Below are 21006 nucleotides of genomic sequence, written 5' to 3'. Positions count from 1 at the left end.
AGTTAAAATTTTATTAGCAAAGAAAGTCATGAAGTCATTACTAGTTAAAGTTAATGGAATACTCAGCTCAATAGAGCTCTGACTCTTTGTCAGCCTGGCTACAGTGCTGAAAAGAAACCTGGGGTTGTTCTTATTCTCTTCAATATGAGATGCACAGACCTGCTGATGATGCTGTTCATCTGGAGGTCTTTGTCGTCTTGGAGTCTCCTCAGTCTGCTTTCTGTGTCCTCCAGCCTGACCTGGAAACACAAACACACTCCTGTTGCATGTAACCCCTTCCACGTGGGACAGCTGACTCCTGCAACCCCAGGTGTGGAACGTGTGTCAGACCTGGTACTCTTGCAGCATGCGTTGGTTCTGCTGGTCTTGGACCAGCAGTCTGGCTTCACACTCTTCTTGCCTCAGTGCTGCGACTCTTAGCTTCTCTTGTAGCAAAGCGATCTCCTGGTGGTACTGAACACAGAATGAGAAAGAATCTAAACCCAGTCCAGATCCAGTAGAAAGTCAGCACAGATCCAGTCTAAACCCAGGACAAACCCATTACACATCCAGTCTAAACCCTGTACAGAACCAGGACAAACCTAGTACAAAACCAACAGAAACTCAGTACAGATCCAGTACAAGCCCAGTACAGATCCAGTCTAAAGCCAGAACAGATCTAACAGAAACTCAGTACAGACCCAGTCTAAACTGAATAGGAACATGACATGAGATATAGTCACATAGTTATTCACGTCGGCACCAATGATATCAGGATGAAGCACTCAGGGGTCACAAAAATGGACATAGAGAGGACTTGTGACCTTGCCAGAAAGATGTGTCTGCATCAATTAATAGTCTCTGGTCCCCTCCCCTCCCGGGGTACTGATGAGGCGTTTAGCAGGCTGACACTGTTAAATAGGTGGCTGGCGCAATTTTGTAGACTGCAAGGCTTTAGTTTTATTGATAACTGGCCTTCGTTCTGGGTCTGCCGTGGCTTGCTGATGCCGGACGGCCTCCATCCTACTGGGGGAGGCACCACTATCTTGTCTGTGAACACAGATAGAGCTCTACAGGGAGGGTAACATTAGGAATTTACAGCAGGCCACGGAACAGGTGATTAGAGACCCTGTAAGGCTTATGACAAATGTTTGTGTGGAATCCATTAGCTTAGCAGGGAAATAAGTGCAGAAAATCCACTATCTGCCAGGGAGGGAAATTCAACAAGTTGAGACTGTGGCCTGCTTCTGTAGACATGTCCATAAAATCATAGAGGGATATGCTTTCCAAACTTAATACCCATTACTATATTGGATGATGCTGGAATTGAGGATGGCCCAGTGGTTGTTCCAGAAACAGCAAAGATTTCCTGTCTGCTACCTACAACGTGCGTGGAATGTCTCAAACCTAAACCTACTTCTAGGCATCTTATATATGATACTCTGGAACCACCCCTAAATCCAAACAGTTCAACTGTCAAAGATCACTGTCCTCAAAATCATTGTTGATCAATGATCTAATTATGGATCATCACTTAGATATGATTGGGTTATGTGAAACCTGGCTTAAACCTACAGCTGTCCTCCCCTTAAATGAGGCCTGCCCACCAGCATATACATTTAGTCACATCCCTCATAATGTGAGGCAAAGGGGTGGGGGGGTGGGGGTGGTGCTCTTATTTATAAATCTAGGTTTAGCTTATTAGCTGTTGGGGGTCACAAATATAACTCATTTGAGCATCTGATTCTCCACTCTGCTTCCCTTTCCTTTTTGCTAAAGCTTATAGTTAGGGCTGGATCAGGTGACCCTGAACCATCCCTTACTTATGCTGCTATAGACGTAGACTGCTGGGGGGTTCCCATGATGCACTGTTTCTTTCTCTTTTTGCTCTGTATGCACCACTCTGCATTTAATCATTAGTGATCGATCTCTGCTCCCCTCCACAGCATGTCTATTTCCTGGTTCTCTCCCTCAGCCCCAAGCAGTCCCAGCAGAAGACTGCCCCTCCCTGAGCCTGGTTCTGCTGGAGGTTTCTTCCTGTTAAAAGGGAGTTTTTACTTCCCACTGTAGCCAAGTGCTTGCTCACAGGGGGTCGTTTTAACCGTTGGGGTTTTACATAATTATTGTATGGCCTTGCCTTACAATATAAAGCGCCTTGGGGCAACTGTTTGTTGTGATTTGGCGCTATATAAAAAAATTGATTGATTGATTGATTGCCAAGGTCTGAAGAATCAAAATCAGCCGTATTACTTTGTGTTAAGGATATTATATATATATATATATATGTTATCACTGTTAAACATTTGTACCTTCGTCTTCTTTCTTATGAAAACGGTGTTGTGCTGTTTGCACCTAACCCCGAGAATGTATGTGTTATTCAACCTTGTTTTAGCACTCTGGGGTCAATCTGAGCTGGGAATGAAGGGCTGGATGTACTTATTATTATAATATAACTTTGTTTTCGCAGCCTCTAACGACTGGGAGTAAGAGAACGTTTTGACTGTTGTGATGTGGTGCTTAGTGTGAAGGAGTGTGAAGGACAGGACACTTCAGGCAGATGCAGAACAGCTGATAACTGCAACAGACGAACGAGATGTGCTGACCTGTGTAAAAGAAAGTGTTCTTCCTTACAGCTGCACTTATTGACGTATGCGTTTATGTTACGGGAAGAAACTTGTCTTGACTGGGGGCTACGTCCGGGAGCTCAACAACACCGGAGGTGTCCGGCGGAGGTCGTCAAGTCCAGACGTAAATCCTTGGCCAAGGTCCGATCGATCGATTGATCGTGTCTGCAATTGTCGACCACCGTTGGCATCGTCTGGTTGACGAGATTTTCCCGAAGAAGACAGACAGGAAGTCGAGTCAGTGAGTAAAATTTCTTTGTAAACAGTACTGAGTGAGTGGTGATCAGATCACATAAAACAGTTAAATTCCGCAAGCGATTGTTGGGTATTTTCTCTTCCAAACATTCTTAAAACCTTTAACAAGACAAACAGAGTCAAGAAACACCAGTGAGACAGAAAGTCAAATATTACGCGCGGAGTGCGGCCAGGCTGTACACCAAGGCTACACTAAAGTCTGGCCTGCTTTTCCGCTCTTTTTATTAAGAGACGCCCTCATCACATAAACAAGAAACTTGTCCTAAGGGTGGGGGTAATGACACAAGACAAGTTTCTTCCCATAACATAAACGCATACGTCAATAAGTGCAGCTGTAAGGAAGAACACTTCAGGTCAGCACATCTCGTTCGTCTGTTGCAGGTATCAGCTGTTCTGCATCTGCCTGAAGTGTCCTGTCTTCCACACTCCTTCACACTAAACACCACATCACAAACGTCAAAACAAAATTGAATTCTCAGGATTGCATTAAGACAGGTGCAAAACAGCACATCTCCGTTCTCATGAGAAAGAAGACAAAGCTAAAACAAGGTTGAATAACACGTACGTTCTCAGGGTGAAGTGCAAAACAGCACAACACCTTTCTCATGAGGAAGAAGACAAAGCTAAACAAGGTTGAATAACACGTACGTTCTCAGGGTGAAGTGCAAAACAGCACAACACCGTTCTCATGAGAAAGAAGGCAAATGTACAAACGTTTAACAGTGATAACATATATACAAAATCTTTAACATTCCCCTCCTGTTTATCGCCTGTTAAAACATACAGTAGGCATCACTCAGCTTAGCACTTCTTTTTGAGATTTTCACTAAGAGGTTCATCATGGTATGTTTTCTCTAGGCTTACACCCCAGAGGTGATGTCATCATTGTCACCATCATCGGTGTCTGGGTCATCATACTTCCATTGGTCTGGGTACAGGTCAGGAGAGCCATCGTCCTCCTTGTCGTCATCTGTCCCCAGAAGTGGATATGATGCTGGACCCCCTCCTGGTCCTGGACTTATTGCTGTGGTTATCATTCTATTTACAAGGCCTCGGAGACATGGAATACAACAACATCCACACAATGTTAGAATTGCAGCAAATACTGCTATAGACACTAATAGTGAAGAAATCAAAGACCTCCATTTTCCCATCCCTTCCAGCCACCAATCCCAGCCTTCGGTGTTTACTCCACTGTGCTCTTTCATCTTCCTGTTCAACGTCCTCAGCCCGTCAATGGCTTGAGTGAGACTGCCGTCTGCAGCTGTGTTGTTGGGAATGAATGTGCAGCATTGTTCTCCGAACATGGCACAAACACCTCCTTTCTCTGCCAACAACATATCCAGAGCAATGCGATTCTGGAAGGCCATAAGGGACGTGGCTTCTAACTGTGAATGGACAGCCTTAAATCCTTCCTCAGTCCAATTTCCTAATTTCTGTACATTGTAGTGGATGTAGTTTATTCTGTCCACGTTTTTATTAATTGAGCACCACCAACAGATGGAAGATTCGAATCCAGCTGCTATTTGATTAACCAGTTTATACTCGTCAGGCACTCCCCTGGGGACTCCTATTGCGTCAATATATGTTGGGTTTCCCACTCCTTTCCAATCTCTTTTCACTCTATGTCTGGCTACGCCTTTCTGCCAATCTTCAGGAATAAGAGAGGCTGCATATGTCGTAACGTCTTCAGTGGTCATGGGTATGGCTTCAACTGGTAACAATAATGATATTAATGCACAATAACCTGACACATTTCGTGGCAGTCTGTCAAAGATTCTGTTATCCCCACACCACCACCATACGTCACTCCTCCCGACAGGTTTGAATGTGGGAGTACTATGGACCACATTCTTACACCAGGCGGTGTGGTTTAAGCTACCCAAAGTCTTACTTGTCCCTGTCAAGTGTACACATGTATGGTTAGCATGCCCAACTTTGCTTGAGAATAAAGGTTTGATCTTAGTTAATTTGGTCACTGGATAGATCTTGTCCCACTTAAAACATTTGTTGTTTACCGCAATGTATGTCTGTGTCATAGCAGTCAGTAGACAGTCTTTGGGTAATGCTGCCGGTATTACCTGTAATACAGGTCTGGGTCCCATACACACAACACAGTCCTTCTTTGCTGCTAGTCCTGCTTGTTCTGCCATTAAAAGCCAATTGTTATTTTGTCCACTAATTCCTGTAGTTACTAGGAACCAGTCATCTGCCTTCATGTCTTTTGTGCCTTGTACAGACACCCCCTTTGACGTACTTAATTCGGTCAATATTGGTTGCTGTACTCTATCTGTCTCACAGAGAAAGAAATGGAAATACGGGTCTTTTCCTTGTCATCGGCTACCAACGTTTCCCATCTCCTATCTTGTTGATCGTTGGTCATATACCATGAGAAACTATTTCCGTAATTAGTCCCTCTGTCACCATCCGGCATTCCATGGGTAAGAGCACTATATGGTACAGAGATGATCACAGAAGTATTTCTAGGAATGCAGGCCTGTACACCAAATCGGTATGCATTATTCCCATCACAGCTATGTACTGTGGCATTGATTATCGGACTGGGGTCTTTGTTACTTCTTTTTGGTCTCTGCAATCTGCGGATGTGATCCTTATTATGTCCCGTGCTCATGGCTTTTAATAATAATCCCAATTCAAAAAAGAAAAGTAGCATAACAAGGACTGTCCGTGGGGTCCAGAAACCCCCGTTCTTTTTATTTTTTTCTTTCGCCATTTCTGCACACTACAGCACACCTATGTTCAGAACAGTGGCTTCTTAATGTCTTCTGCTAGCTTTCGTGTCTAACCTGGATCTTAACACCAAGCTCACACACTATTACTAGTCTTGTCCTACTGTTCTTACTGTTTGTCTGTGTCTGCAGAAATGACTTTCTTACAGTGAGTTAAATGAATCCATGTACTTCTTTCCCCAATTTTCAAAGCTGTGGGTGTTGTGAGTAGTACTTGATAGGGCCCTTCCCATTTAGGTGAATGCCAGTGTTTTCTCTTGATGCTTCTTATCAACACCCAGTCTCCAGGTACCACTTTAGGGTCCTCCTGTGGAGAAATGGGATCATCAGTGTTTGGAACTCTCCCTCGTTGTCCTTCTAACATTTTTCTCATGTAATCCGCCAAATTGGCTTCCTCAGGTACATCCCAAATTTGCCCATAATATGGCAATCGATATTTTCTGCCAAACAATGTTTCATACGGTGTCAACCCCATGGTACTAGTTATGTTTATATACATTTTTACCAAATCTACACAATGCGTCCATGGTCTGCCTGTTTCCTCCATTGTCTTTCTAAGTCTGTTTTTTACTGTTCCATTCATCCTTTCCACTAATCCGGCACTTTGTGGATGATAAGAACAATGATTTTTGAGATTGACCTGTAGTGCTTCTCCTACGTATTGCACTATTGCATTAACAAAATGCGCTCCGTTATCTGAATAGACTGTTTCTGGTATTCCAAATCGTGGGATGATGTCTTTGCATAATGCTTTAGCCACTGTAAGTGAATCTGCATGTTTTGTAGGGAACAATTCTACCCATTTTGAGAACGCATCAATTATGACTAAACAAAATTCTTTCCCTTCATGTTTACTCAGCTGTATATAATCCATATGAATCACTTGAAAGGGATACTGTGGTGTTGGAAATTTACCTCTTTGGGGTCTCAAATTGCCTTGTGAGTTGTGTTTTGCACATATCATGCATGCTCTACAATGCTGTTTTGCATATGCTTCGAACCCATAAAGACAAAAAATAGATTGCAATTGCGATATCATACCCCCTGATGAGACATGCGTCACGCCATGGCTCATAATAGCTGCCCATTTAAACATATTTTTTTGCAATATGGGCTTCTTTTGTGGTCATGCGTACAAGTCATTTGCATACGTAGCGCCTTTAGCTATCCACATTTGTTTCTCTCTGTCAGTTGCCTGCTGTTGCATGTCAGCAAGCAGTGTATGACCTAAATGCAAATCTGGAGTAGTTTCCTTGAATAACACGTACGTTCTCAGGGTGAAGTGCAAAACAGCACAACACCGTTCTCATGAGGAAGAAGACAAAGCTAAACAAGGTTGAATAACACGTACGTTCTCAGGGTGAAGTGCAAAACAGCACAACACCGTTCTCATGAGAAAGAAGGCAAATGTACAAACGTTTAACAGTGATAACATATATACAAAATCTTTAACAGCGATGATACAGAATCGTCTGTTAATGCAAAGCAGTTAAACTCTGTAAGGAGGGCGGACTCCTCTACGGTTGCGAGGGACGCACGTAGTTAAATTCCGGAAGGAGGATACGGACTCCTCTGTTTTAATACGTAAAGGAAATCCCGGGTAGACATACGTGCACTGTAAAAAAGCAGTTAAATTTGGCAGGGACGGCGGAGTCCCCTAATGCAGGACATTAGTTAAATTTCACGGGAGGGCGAGCTCCCCTGGCATAAGAATACGCGTACGATTATTAAAGTGTTTCTATGTGTAAATAGTGTTTTGTGTAAGTGTAAATAACTGTGTGAAAGTGTAATACTTTGGACAACGTTAGTGACAACCGTGCGTGTGGAAGCAGCAGGCAAGTGATTCCGCTTCCTACGGGGAGGTGAAAGGAATCAACCACACGACGGCAAATTAATTGTCACGTCCAAAGAAAGTGTGAAAACTTCAGATTTAGAACACCCTAGGTGTGCCCCCGTCTGAAGTCCAAATTATAACAAGGGATAATAAAAATGGGGGGTAAGACGTCTAAAAATAAGGAACATTTATCAACTGACGACTGGAAATTTATGGAGGCAAAAAATCCAAAAGCAACAAAGAAATTGGAGACCTGGATAAATAAACATGACTTTGACGGACGACTGAACCTGATCAGTATACAGAAGCTAAAGAAGGAGTTAGAACAGCAACATCAATCAATCAATCAATCAATTTTTTTTTTATATAGCGCCAAATCACAACAAACAGTTGCCCCAAGGCGCTTTATATTGTAAGGCAAGGCCATACAATAATGATGTAAAACCCCAACGGTCAAAACGACCCCCTGTGAGCAAGCACTTGGCTACAGTGGGAAGGAAAAACTCCCTTTTAACAGGAAGAAACCTCCAGCAGAACCAGGCTCAGGGAGGGGCAGTCTTCTGCTGGGACTGGTTGGGGCTGAGGGAGAGAACCAGGAAAAAGACATGCTGTGGAGGGGAGCAGAGATCGATCACTAATGATTAAATGCAGAGTGGTGCATACAGAGCAAAAAGAGAAAGAAACAGTGCATCATGGGAACCCCCCAGCAGTCTACGTCTATAGCAGCATAACTAAGGGATGGTTCAGGGTCACCTGATCCAGCCCTAACTATAAGCTTTAGCAAAAAGGAAAGTTTTAAGCCTAATCTTAAAAGTAGAGAGGGTGTCTGTCTCCCTGATCTGAATTGGGAGCTGGTTCCACAGGAGAGGAGCCTGAAAGCTGAAGGCTCTGCCTCCCATTCTACTCTTACAAACCCTAGGAACTACAAGTAAGCCTGCAGTCTGAGAGCGAAGCGCTCTAATGGGGTGATATGGTACTACGAGGTCCCTAAGATAAGATGGGACCTGATTATTCAAAACCTTATAAGTAAGAAGAAGAATTTTAAATTCTATTCTAGAATTAACAGGAAGCCAATGAAGAGAGGCCAATATGGGTGAGATATGCTCTCTCCTTCTAGTCCCCGTCAGCACTCTAGCTGCAGCATTTTGAATTAACTGAAGGCTTTTTAGGGAACTTTTAGGACAACCTGATAATAATGAATTACAATAGTCCAGCCTAGAGGAAATAAATGCATGAATTAGTTTTTCAGCATCACTCCGAGACAAGACCTTTCTGATTTTAGAGATATTGCGTAAATGCAAAAAAGCAGTCCTACATATTTGTTTAATATGCGCTTTGAATGACATATCCTGATCAAAAATGACTCCAAGATTTCTCACAGTATTACTAGAGGTCAGGGTAATGCCATCCAGAGTAAGGATCTGGTTAGACACCATGTTTCTAAGATTTGTGGGGCCAAGAACAATAACTTCAGTTTTATCTGAGTTTAAAAGCAGGAAATTAGAGGTCATCCATGTCTTTATGTCTGTAAGACAATCCTGCAGTTTAGCTAATTGGTGTGTGTCCTCTGGCTTCATGGATAGATAAAGCTGGGTATCATCTGCGTAACAATGAAAATTTAAGCAATACCGTCTAATAATACTGCCTAAGGGAAGCATATATAAAGTGAATAAAATTGGTCCTAGCACAGAACCTTGCGGAACTCCATAATTAACTTTAGTCTGTGAAGAAGATTCCCCATTTACATGAACAAATTGTAATCTATTAGACAAATATGATTCAAACCACCGCAGCGCAGTGCCTTTAATACCTATGGCATGCTCTAATCTCTGTAATAAAATTTTATGGTCAACAGTATCAAAAGCAGCACTGAGGTCTAACAGAACAAGCACAGAGATGAGTCCACTGTCCGAGGCCATAAGAAGATCATTTGTAACCTTCACTAATGCTGTTTCTGTACTATGATGAATTCTAAAACCTGACTGAAACTCTTCAAATAGACCATTCCTCTGCAGATGATCAGTTAGCTGTTTTACAACTACCCTTTCAAGAATTTTTGAGAGAAAAGGAAGGTTGGAGATTGGCCTATAATTAGCTAAGATAGCTGGGTCAAGTGATGGCTTTTTAAGTAATGGTTTAATTACTGCCACCTTAAAAGCCTGTGGTACATAGCCAACTAACAAAGATAGATTGATCATATTTAAGATCGAAGCATTAAATAATGGTAGGGCTTCCTTGAGCAGCCTGGTAGGAATGGGGTCTAATAAACATGTTGATGGTTTGGATGAAGTAACTAATGAAAATAACTTAGACAGAACAATCGGAGAGAAAGAGTCTAACCAAATACCGGCATCACTGAAAGCAGCCAAAGATAACGATACGTCTTTGGGATGGTTATGAGTAATTTTTTCTCTAATAGTTAAAATTTTGTTAGCAAAGAAAGTCATGAACTCATTACTAGTTAAAGATAATGGAATACTCAGCTCAATAGAGCTCTGACTCTTTGTCAGCCTGGCTACAGTGCTGAAAAGAAACCTGGGGTTGTTCTTATTTTCTTCAATTAGTGATGAGTAGAAAGATGTCCTAGCTTTACGGATGGCTTTTTTATAGAGCAACAGACTCTTTTTCCAGGCTAAGTGAAGATCTTCTAAATTAGTGAGACGCCATTTCCTCTCCAACTTACGGGTTATCTGCTTTAAGCTACGAGTTTGAGAGTTATACCATGGAGTCAGACACTTCTGATTTAAAGCTCACTTTTTCAGAGGAGCTACAGCATCCAAAGTTGTCTTCAATGAGGATGTAAAACTATTGACGAGATACTCTATCTCCCTTACAGAGTTTAGGTAGCTACTCTGCACTGTGTTGTTATATGGCATTAGAGAACATAAAGAAGGAATCATATCCTTAAACCTAGTTACAGCGCTTTCTGAAAGACTTCTAGTGTAATGAAACTTATTCCCTACTGCTGGGTAGTCCATCAGAGTAAATGTAAATGTTATTAAAAAATGATCAGACAGAAGGGAGTTTTCAGGGAATACTGTTAAGTCTTCTATTTCCATACCATAAGTCAGAACAAGATCTAAGATATGATTAAAGTGGTGGGTGGACTCATTTACTTTTTGAGCAAAGCCAATAGAGTCTAATAATAGATTAAATGCAGTGCTGAGGCTGTCATTCCCAGCATCTGTGTGGATGTTAAAATCGCCCACTATAATTATCTTATCTGAGCTAAGCACTAAGTCAGACAAAAGGTCTGAAAATTCACAGAGAAACTCACAGTAACGACCAGGTGGACGATAGATAATAACAAATAAAACTGCTTTTTGGGACTTCCAATTTGGATGGACAAGACTAAGAGACAAGCTTTCAAATGAATTAAAGCTCTGTCTGGGTTTTTGATTAATTAATAAGCTGGAATGGAAGATTGCTGCTAATCCTCCACCCCGGCCCGTGCTACGAGCATTCTGACAGTTAGTGTGACTCGGGGGTGTTGACTCATTTAAACTAACATATTCATCCTGCTGTAACCAGGTTTCTGTTAGGCAGAATAAATCAATATGTTGATCAATTATTATATCATTTACCAACAGGGACTTAGAAGAGAGAGACCTAATGTTTAATAGACCACATTTAACTGTTTTAGTCTGTGGTGCAGTAGAAGGTGCTATATTATTTTTTCTTTTTGAATTTTTATGCTTAAATAGATTTTTGCTGGTTATTGGTAGTCTGGGAGCAGGCACCGTCTCTACGGGGATGGGGTAATGAGGGGATGGCAGGGGGAGAGAAGCTGCAGAGAGGTGTGTAAGACTACATAAACTAAGACTACATATAACTAATATATAATATATATATATATATATCTAATATAACTTTGTTTTCGCAGCCTCTAACGACTGGGAGTAAGAGAACGTTTTGACTGTTGTGATGTGGTGCTTAGTGTGAAGGAGTGTGAAGGACAGGACACTTCAGGCAGATGCAGAACAGCTGATAACTGCAACAGACGAACGAGATGTGCTGACCTGTGTAAAAGAAAGTGTTCTTCCTTACAGCTGCACTTATTGACGTATGCGTTTATGTTACGGGAAGAAACTTGTCTTGCGTCATCACCCCCACCCTTAGGACAAGTTTTTTGTTTATGTGATGAGGGCGTCTCTTAATAAAAAGAGCGGAAAAGCAGGCCAGACTTTAGTGTAGCCTTGGTGTACAGCCTGACTGCACTCCGCGCGTAAAATTTGACTTTCTGTCTCACTGGTGTTTCTTGACTCTGTTTGTCTTGTTAAAGGTTTTAAAAATGTTTGGAGGAGAAAATACCCAACACTTTGTCACTGTATATAGGCCTCCTGGCCCATATTCTGAATTCTTAGATGAATTTGGTGTGTTTATCTCTAACTTGTCAACTAGTGCAAATAACTTTCTGATCATTGGTGACTCTAATGTTCATATAAATAAGCCTTCTGATCCCCTCTGCAAATCATTTATGGAAATTGTCAATGCATTACTACTGGTGGTTGGCTCTCACTGCGGTATTGTATCACTTCCTGTTCCGGAGCACAGCGGTGTTTTTCTGTATCTGTTAGCTGTTTAATCTGCGCAGTTAGATTGATCTAGTTATCTAGATTACGATTTGTTTCCCAGTGTAATCTTTACGTGCCTTAACTAAAGCACTCCTTCTGCTGAATCACCTCTAAATTATTTACACATTATTCACTTTGCGTGTTTTTAGGAATCCGCTAGCTTAGCGTAGCTACTAGCTCTTAGCTGATTTAGCATGGCGGCTTCTCCTGTCTCTCCCGCACTTTTCTGCTCTGGGTGTGAAATGTTTAGTTACTCCTTGGCCTCCTTTAGCAGTAACGGTACTTGTAATAAGTGTAGCTTATTCGTAGCTTTGGAGGCCAGGCTGGGCGAATTGGAGACTCGGCTCCGCACCGTGGAAAATTCTACAGCTAGCCAGGCCCCTGTAGTCGGTGCGGACCAAGGTAGCTTAGCCGCCGTTAGTTCCCCCCTGGCAGATCCCGAGCAGCCGGGAAAGCAGGCCGACTGGGTGACTGTGAGGAGGAAGCGTAGCCCTAAACAGAAGCCCCGTGTACACCGCCAACCCATTCACATTTCTAACCGTTTTTCCCCACTCGACGACACACCCGCCGAGGATCAAACTCTGGTTATTGGCGACTCTGTTTTGAGAAATGTGAAGTTAGCGACACCAGCAACCATAGTCAATTGTTAAACATTAGGTCTCTCTCTTCTAAGTCCCTGTTGGTAAATGATATAATAATTGATCAACATATTGATTTATTCTGCCTAACAGAAACCTGGTTACAGCAGGATGAATATGTTAGTTTAAATGAGTCAACACCCCTGAGTCACACTAACTGTCAGAATGCTCGTAGCACGGGCCGGGGCGGAGGATTAGCAGCAATCTTCCATTCCAGCTTATTAATTAATCAAAAACCCAGACAGAGCTTTAATTCATTTGAAAGCTTGACTCTTAGTCTTGTCCATCCAAATTGGAAGTCCCAAAAACCAGTTTTATTTGTTATTATCTATCGTCCACCTGGTCGTTACTGTGAGTTTCTCTGTGAATTTTCAGACCTTTTGTCTGACTTAGTGCTTAGCTCAGATAAGATAATTATAGTGGGCGATTTTAACATCCACACAGATGCTGAGAATGACAGCCTCAACACTGCATTTAATCTATTATTAGACTCAATTGGCTTTGCTCAAAAAGTAAATGAGTCCACCCACCACTTTAATCATATCTTAGATCTTGTTCTGACTTATGGTATGGAAATAGAAGACTTAACAGTATTCCCTGAAAACTCCCTTCTGTCTGATCATTTCTTAATAACATTTACATTTACTCTGATGGACTACCCAGCAGTGGGGAATAAGTTTCATTACACTAGAAGTCTTTCAGAAAGCGCTGTAACTAGGTTTAAGGATATGATTCCTTCTTTATGTTCTCTAATGCCATATACCAACACAGTGCAGAGTAGCTACCTAAACTCTGTAAGGGAGATAGAGTATCTCGTCAATAGTTTTACATCCTCATTGAAGACAACTTTGGATGCTGTAGCTCCTCTGAAAAAGAACGCTTTAAATCAGAAGTGTCTGACTCCGTTGTATAACTCACAAACTCGTAGCTTAAAGCAGATAACCCGTAAGTTGGAGAGGAAATGGCGTCTCACTAATTTAGAAGATCTTCACTTAGCCTGGAAAAAGAGTCTGTTGCTCTATAAAAAAGCCCTCCGTAAAGCTAGGACATCTTGTGCCGTTGTGTGGCTCTCTGTTGGGACTGTTTACACTGAGACTGCTACCTGCTGCTTTGGACTTGAATTAACAGTCTTTTTCAAGACTTTTTTACTTTTTTACCTTTTTACTTTTTTTTTTTTTTTTACTTTTTTACTGTGCTCCAACGCCTAAGGAAGACCTCTAACGGTCGAAACATCGCGACGGAGCACTTTTATCTGCTAACTTTCATCAGCGTTGGCAAGCTAACTAGCTTGCTAACGCTTTCGTTTTTTATTTATTTATTTATTTTTTATTTTTTTCTCTTTTAGCACTGTTGTCGTGCGTTGCCTGTGCTGCTTCATGGCCTGTTTGGTGCCTTGATTGGGGCACTCCTTCTGCTGAATCACCTTTAAATTATTTACACATTATTCACTTTGTGTGTTTTTAGGAATCCGCTAGGTTGCGTAGCTACTAGCTCTTAGCCGATTTAGCATGGCGGCTTCTCCTGTCTCTCCCGCACTTTTCTGCTCTAGGTGTAAAATGTTTAGTTATTCCTCGGCCTCCTTTAGCAGTAATGGTACTTGTAATAAGTGTAGCTTATTCGTAGCTTTGGAGGCCAGGCTGGGCGAATTGGAGACTCTGCTCCGCACCGTGGAAAATTCTACAGCTAGCCAGGCCCCTGTAGTCGGTGCGGACCAAGGTAGCTTAGCCGCCGCTAGTTCCCCCCTGGCAGATCCCGGGCAGTCGGGAAAGCAGGCTGACTGGGTGACTGTGAGGAGGAAGCGTAGCCCTAAACAGAAGCCCCGTGTACACCGTCAACCCGTTCACATCTCTAACCGTTTTTCCCCCACTCGACGATACACTCGCCGAGGATCAAACTCTGGTTATTGGCGACTCTGTTTTGAGAAATGTGAAGTTAGCGACACCAGCAACCATTGTCAATTGTCTTCCGGGGGCCAGAGCAGGCGACATCGAAGGACATTTGAAATTGCTGGCTAAGGCTAAGCGTAAATTTGGTAAGATTGTAATTCACGTCGGCAGTAATGACACCCGGTTACGCCAATCGGAGGTCACTAAAATTAACATTAAATCGGTGTGTAACTTTGCAAAAACAATGTCGGACTCTGTTGTTTTCTCTGGGCCCCTCCCCAATCGGACCGGGAGTGACATGTTTAGCCGCATGTTCTCCCTGAATTGCTGGCTGTCTGAGTGGTGTCCAAAAAATGAGGTGGGCTTCATTGATAATTGGCAAAGCTTCTGGGGAAAACCTGGTCTTGTTAGGAGAGACGGCATCCATCCCACTTTAGATGGAGCAGTTCTCATTTCTAGATATCTGGCCAATTTTCTTGGATCCTCCAAACTGTGACTGTCCAGCGTTGGGACCAGGAGGCAGAGCTGTGGTCTTATACACCTCTCTGCGGCTTCTCTCCCCCTGCCGTCCCCTCATTGCCCCATCCCCGTGGAGACGGTGCCTGCTCCCAGACCACCAATAACCAGCAAAAATCTATTTAAGCATAAAAATTCAAAAAGAAAAAATAATATAGCACCTTCAATTGCACCACAGACTAAAACAGTTAAAAGTGGTCTATTAAACATTAGGTCTCTCTCTTCTAAGTCCCTGTTGGTAAATGATATAATAATTGATCAACGTATTGATTTATTCTGCCTAACAGAAACCTGGTTACAGCAGGATGAATGTTAGTTTAAATGAGTCAACACCCCCGAGTCACACTAACTGTCAGAATGCTCGTAGCACGGGCCGGGGCGGAGGATTAGCAGCAATCTTCCATTCCAGCTTATTAATTAATCAAAAACCCAGACAGAGCTTTAATTCATTTGAAAGCTTGTCTCTTAGTCTTGTCCATCCAAATTGGAAGTCCCAAAAACCAGTTTTATTTGTTATTATCTATCGTCCACCTGGTCGTTACTGTGAGTTTCTCTGTGAATTTTCAGACCTTTTGTCTGACTTAGTGCTTAGCTCAGATAAGATAATTATAGTGGGCGATTTTAATATCCACACAGATGCTGAGAATGACAGCCTCAACACTGCATTTAATCTATTATTAGACTCTATCGGCTTTGCTCAAAAAGTAAATGAGTCCACCCACCACTTTAATCATATCTTAGATCTTGTTCTGACTTATGGTATGGAAATAGAAGATTTAACAGTATTCCCTGAAAACTCCCTTCTGTCTGATCATTTCTTAATAACATTTACATTTACTCTGATGGACTACCCAGCAGTGGGGAATAAGTTTCATTACACTAGAAGTCTTTCAGAAAGCGCTGTAACTAGGTTTAAGGATATGATTCCTTCTTTATGTTCTCTAATGTCATATACCAACACTGAGCAGAGTAGCTACCTAAACTCTGTAAGGGAGATAGAGTATCTCGTCAATAGTTTTACATCCTCATTGAAGACAACTTTGGATGCTGTAGCTCCTCTGAAAAAGAGAGCTTTAAATCAGAAGTGTCTGACTCCGTGGTATAACTCACAAACTCGTAGCTTAAAGCAGATAACCCGTAAGTTGGAGAGGAAATGGCGTCTCACTAATTTAGAAGATCTTCACTTAGCCTGGAAAAAGAGTTTGTTGCTCTATAAAAAAGCCCTCCGTAAAGCTAGGACATCTTTCTACTCATCACTAATTGAAGAAAATAAGAACAACCCCAGGTTTCTTTTCAGCACTGTAGCCAGGCTGACAAAGAGTCAGAGCTCTATTGAGCCGAGTATTTCTTTAACTTTAACTAGTAATGACTTCATGACTTTCTTTACTAATAATATTTTAACTATTAGAGAAAAAATTACTCATAACCATCCCAAAGACGTATCGTTATCTTTGGCTGCTTTCAGTGATGCCGGTATTTGGTTAGACTCTTTCTCTCCGATTGTTCTGTCTGAGTTATTTTCATTAGTTACTTCATCCAAACCATCAACATGTTTATTAGACCCCATTCCTGCCAGGCTGCTCAAGGAAGTCCTACCATTATTTAATGCTTCAATCTTAAATATGATCAATCTATCTTTATTAGTTGGCTATGTACCACAGGCTTTTAAGGTGGCAGTAATTAAACCATTGCTTAAAAAGCCATCACTTGACCCAGCTATCTTAGCTAATTATAGGCCAATCTCCAACCTTCCTTTTCTCTCAAAGATTCTTGAGAGGGTAGTTGTAAAACAGCTAACTGATCACATGCAGAGGAATGGTCTATTTGAAGAGTTTCAGTCAGGTTTTAGAATTCATCATAGTACAGAAACAGCATTAGTGAAGGTTACAAATGATCTTCTTATGGCTTCGGACAGTGGACTCATCTCTGTGCTTGTTCTGTTAGACCTCAGTGCTGCTTTTGATACTGTTGACCATAAAATTTTATTACAGAGATTAGAGCATGTCATAGGTATTAAAGGCACTGCGCTGCGGTGGTTTGAATCATATTTGTCTAATAGATTACAGTTTGTTCATGTAAATGGGGAATCTTCTTCACAGACTAAAGTTAATTATGGAGTTCCACAAGGTTCTGTGCTAGGACCAATTTTATTCACTTTATACATGCTTCCCTTAGGCAGTATTATTAGACGGTATTGCTTAAATTTTCATTGTTACGCAGATGATACCCAGCTTTATCTATCCATGAAGCCAGAGGATACACACCAATTAGCTAAACTGCAGGATTGTCTTACAGACATAAAGACATGGATGACCTCTAATTTCCTGCTTTTAAACTCAGATAAAACTGAAGTTATTGCACAAATCTTAGAAGCATGGTGTCTAACCAGATCGTTACTCTGGATGGCATTTCCCTGATCTCTAGTAATACTGTGAGAAATCTTGGAGTCATTTTTGATCAGGATATGTCATTCAAAGCGCATATTAAACAAATATGTAGGACTGCCTTTTTGCATTTACGCAATATCTCTAAAATTAGAAAGGTCTTGTCTCAGAGTGATGCTGAAAAACTAATTCATGCATTTATTTCCTCTAGGCTGGACTATTGTAATTCATTATTATCAGGTTGTCCTAAAAGTTCCCTAAAAAGCCTTCAGTTGGTTCAGAATGCTGCAGCTAGAGTACTGACGGGGACTAGCAGGAGAGAGCATATCTCACCCGTGTTGGCCTCTCTTCATTGGCTTCCTGTTAATTCTAGAATAGAATTTAAAATTCTTCTTCTTACTTATAAGGTTTTGAATAATCAGGTCCCATCTTATCTTAGGGACCTTGTAGTACCATATTACCCCATTAGAGCGCTTCGCTCTCAGACTGCGGGCTTACTTGTAGTTCCTAGGGTTTGTAAGAGTAGAATGGGAGGCAGAGCCTTCAGCTTTCAGGCTCCTCTCCTGTGGAACCAGCTCCCAATTCAGATCAGGGAGACAGATACCCTCTCTACTTTTAAGATTAGGCTTAAAACTTTCCTTTTCGCTAAGGCTTATAGTTAGGGCTGGATCGGGTGACCCTGGACCATCCCTTGGTTATGCTGCTTTAGACGTAGATTGTGGGGGGGTTCCCATGATGCACTGTTTCTTTCTGTTTTTGCTCCGTATGCATCACTCTGCATTTAATCATTAGTGATCGATCTCTGCCCCCCTTCACGGCATGTCTTTTTCCTAGTTTTTTCCCTCAGCCCCAACCAGTCTCAGCAGAAGACTGCCCCTCCCTGAGCCTGGTTCTGCTGGAGGTTTCTTCCTGTTAAAAGGGAGTTTTTCCTTCCCACTGTGGCCAAGTGCTTGCTCATAGGGGGTCGTTTTGACCGTTGGGGTTTTTCGTGGTTGTTGTGTGGCCTTGCCTTGCAGTGTGGAGCGCCTTGGGGCAACTGTTTGTTGTGATTTGGCGCTATATAAGAAAAAAGTTGATTGATTGATTGATGTTGACATTAAAATGACTCAAATTCCACCTGATGCAGATGGAACAAAATTGGCCACTTAATGGACTAAAGTATGATGGAAATCTAAATCTGGTGGATTGATGGAAATCTGAACCTCATGGCTTGATGGAAATCGACATCTTGTGGCTTGATGGAAATCTCATTGAATGGAACATTCCATCTTTCACCTCATGAAATATTCTTAGGGCCCCTTCACACATAGTACGAATAAGCACAACTCAGGGCAAATCACGGTGTAACAGCTCATATGAGTGAACCACAAAAACATCAAGCCAATGGGCAGGCGTGAACAATGCTGCTGCGACGATTTTATGCACGCAGGAACACAGTGCGAGCAGCTTCTCACACTGTGTTCGCTGTGCTCGCTTTTATTTTCACAGCTGCTGTCACCCACGGGATTCAAACCTGCAATTTCCAAAAGCTCTGATTGCCAGCCAGAAACGTTACCACTGAGCTTCCATCACTGTCCTGGAAAAGGTGCAGGAAAATGCCAAGAAGACATCAAGAAGGACATGGACACTCATTCATTCATCTTCTACCGCTTAGTCCAATTAAGGGTCACGGGGGGCTGGAGCCTATCCCAGCAATCATAGGGCGCAAGGTGGGGTACACCCAGGACAGGACGCCCGTCTGTCGCAGCGCCACAAACAGACAAACAAACACAGACACACCCACACACACACACACACACCTACGGACAATTTCAAAGATTCCAATCCACCTAACCCGCATATTTTAAAAAAATAAAACCACACACGATATAAAAACAGCAACAGAAGGAGAGAGCATATCTCACCCATATTGGCCTCTCTTCATTGGCTTCCTGTTAATTCTAGAATAGAATTTAAAATTCTTCTTCTTACTTATAAGGTTTTGAATAATCAGGTCCCATCTTATCTTAGGGACCTCGTAGTACCATATCACCCTAATAGAGCGCTTCGCTCTCAGACTGCGGGCTTACTTGTAGTTCCTAGGGTTTGTAAGAGTAGAATGGGAGGCAGAGCCTTCAGCTTTCAGGCTCCTCTCCTGTGGAACCAGCTCCCAATTCAGATCAGGGAGACAGACACCCTCTCTACTTTTAAGCTTAGGCTTAAAACTTTCCTTTTTGCTAAAGCTTATAGTTAGGGCTGGATCAGGTGACCCTGAACCATCCCTTAGTTATGCTGCTATAGACGTAGACTGCTGGGGGGTTCCCATGATGCACTGTTTCTTTCTCTTTTTGCTCTGTATGCACCACTCTGCATGTAATCATTAGTGATCGATCTCTGCTCCCCTCCACAGCATGTCTTTTTCCTGGTTCTCTCCCTCAGCCCCAACCAGTCCCAGCAGAAGACTGTCCCTCCCTGAGCCTGGTTCTGCTGGAGGTTTCTTCCTGTTAAAAGGGAGTTTTTCCTTCCCACTGTAGCCAAGTGCTTGCTCACAGGGGGTCGTTTTGACCGTTGGGGTTTTACATAATTATTGTATGGCCTTGCCTTACAATATAAAGCGCCTTGGGGCAACTGTTTGTTGTGATTTGGCGCTATATAAAAAAATTGATTGATTGATTGATTGATTTTATTGAATCTCTCTTATCAAGCGGACAATACAAGTATGATCCTTCTGTTCCTCTACGACTCATGGTCTACAGATGACTCATGGTCACAGACATGAAATGACATGAATAGAGCAGGGCGCTCTTATCTTGTCCACATCAGCTGTCCCCGCGTGCGTCCTGCCCAACACGCATGTCTTGTGGACAGTGCGCCGCAGGACAGACACCGTGTCATGTGGAACAGAGCTCACGTGGGTGGCATGACAGTCAGATTGGCTGCTGCATGTTATGATATGATGGTCCGTTTCACCTGGGGCAGCCTGTCAATGTGCGTGCCGTGCGTGCGCTCGCTGCAGCCCATTGCAACAGCGATATATGTTTGAGGACAGCAAGCAGACACACGTGCCACAGTGGACAGTTGTTAGTTCATGTCCGTCCAAACACGGTACATGTTTCCTAGCTGTGATGTCCTGAACCATAGATCTCCACAGCTGCTCTTCTCAGCGGACACACCCCGTCAGTTCAGCGCACACACCAACATGTCACTGTGTCTGTTTACAAAGCCACACTCGTGGGCACTTAGACAAATTTCACATCCAGCTCGACAGTGATTGTTTACTGACTGTTGTCGTGTTAATAGCGTGAAAGGCCACACATTTTCTAAGTGCCATGTGAGCAGTGTTAGATGGGTGTGTGTCACCTGGAATTTGGCCGACACCTTCCGTGAGAAGGTTTGATAGGCTCGCACAGCACACACTCTGTCTTTCAGCCGCTGGTGTGCGCAAATAGCTGTAGCAACTAGTGTACGAGGTGTTAGAAGTAGCTATGATTCTACATGTTTTGCATACGATTCCTGCTTCATACGCACTTCCTGTGCAATTCGACCACATTCATACTATGTGTGAAACGGCCCTTACCATTGCACTC

The 21006-nt window shown here is 42.5% G+C and overlaps 1 protein-coding gene across 1 annotated transcript in view; it reads right to left on the bottom strand.

Moving 5' to 3' along the window:
* dab2ipa (DAB2 interacting protein a) overlaps positions 1-21006 on the bottom strand; it is a 161616-nt gene that overhangs the window by 17458 nt on the left and 123152 nt on the right. Inside the window, exons 14-16 of the mRNA XM_034169633.1 lie at positions 8309-8314; positions 331-504; positions 160-239 (exon numbers count right to left, since the gene is read on the bottom strand). Of these exons, the coding sequence (XP_034025524.1) occupies positions 160-239; positions 331-504; positions 8309-8314 (260 nt within the window). The remainder of the gene's footprint in view (positions 1-159; positions 240-330; positions 505-8308; positions 8315-21006) is intronic.

Source organism: Thalassophryne amazonica, chromosome 5, assembly GCF_902500255.1.
Source record: "Thalassophryne amazonica chromosome 5, fThaAma1.1, whole genome shotgun sequence".
NCBI classification, from domain to species: Eukaryota; Metazoa; Chordata; class Actinopteri; order Batrachoidiformes; family Batrachoididae; genus Thalassophryne; species Thalassophryne amazonica.
Note: the sequence above shows the minus strand (reverse complement) of the source record. Positions and strands in the feature narration are given on the sequence as shown.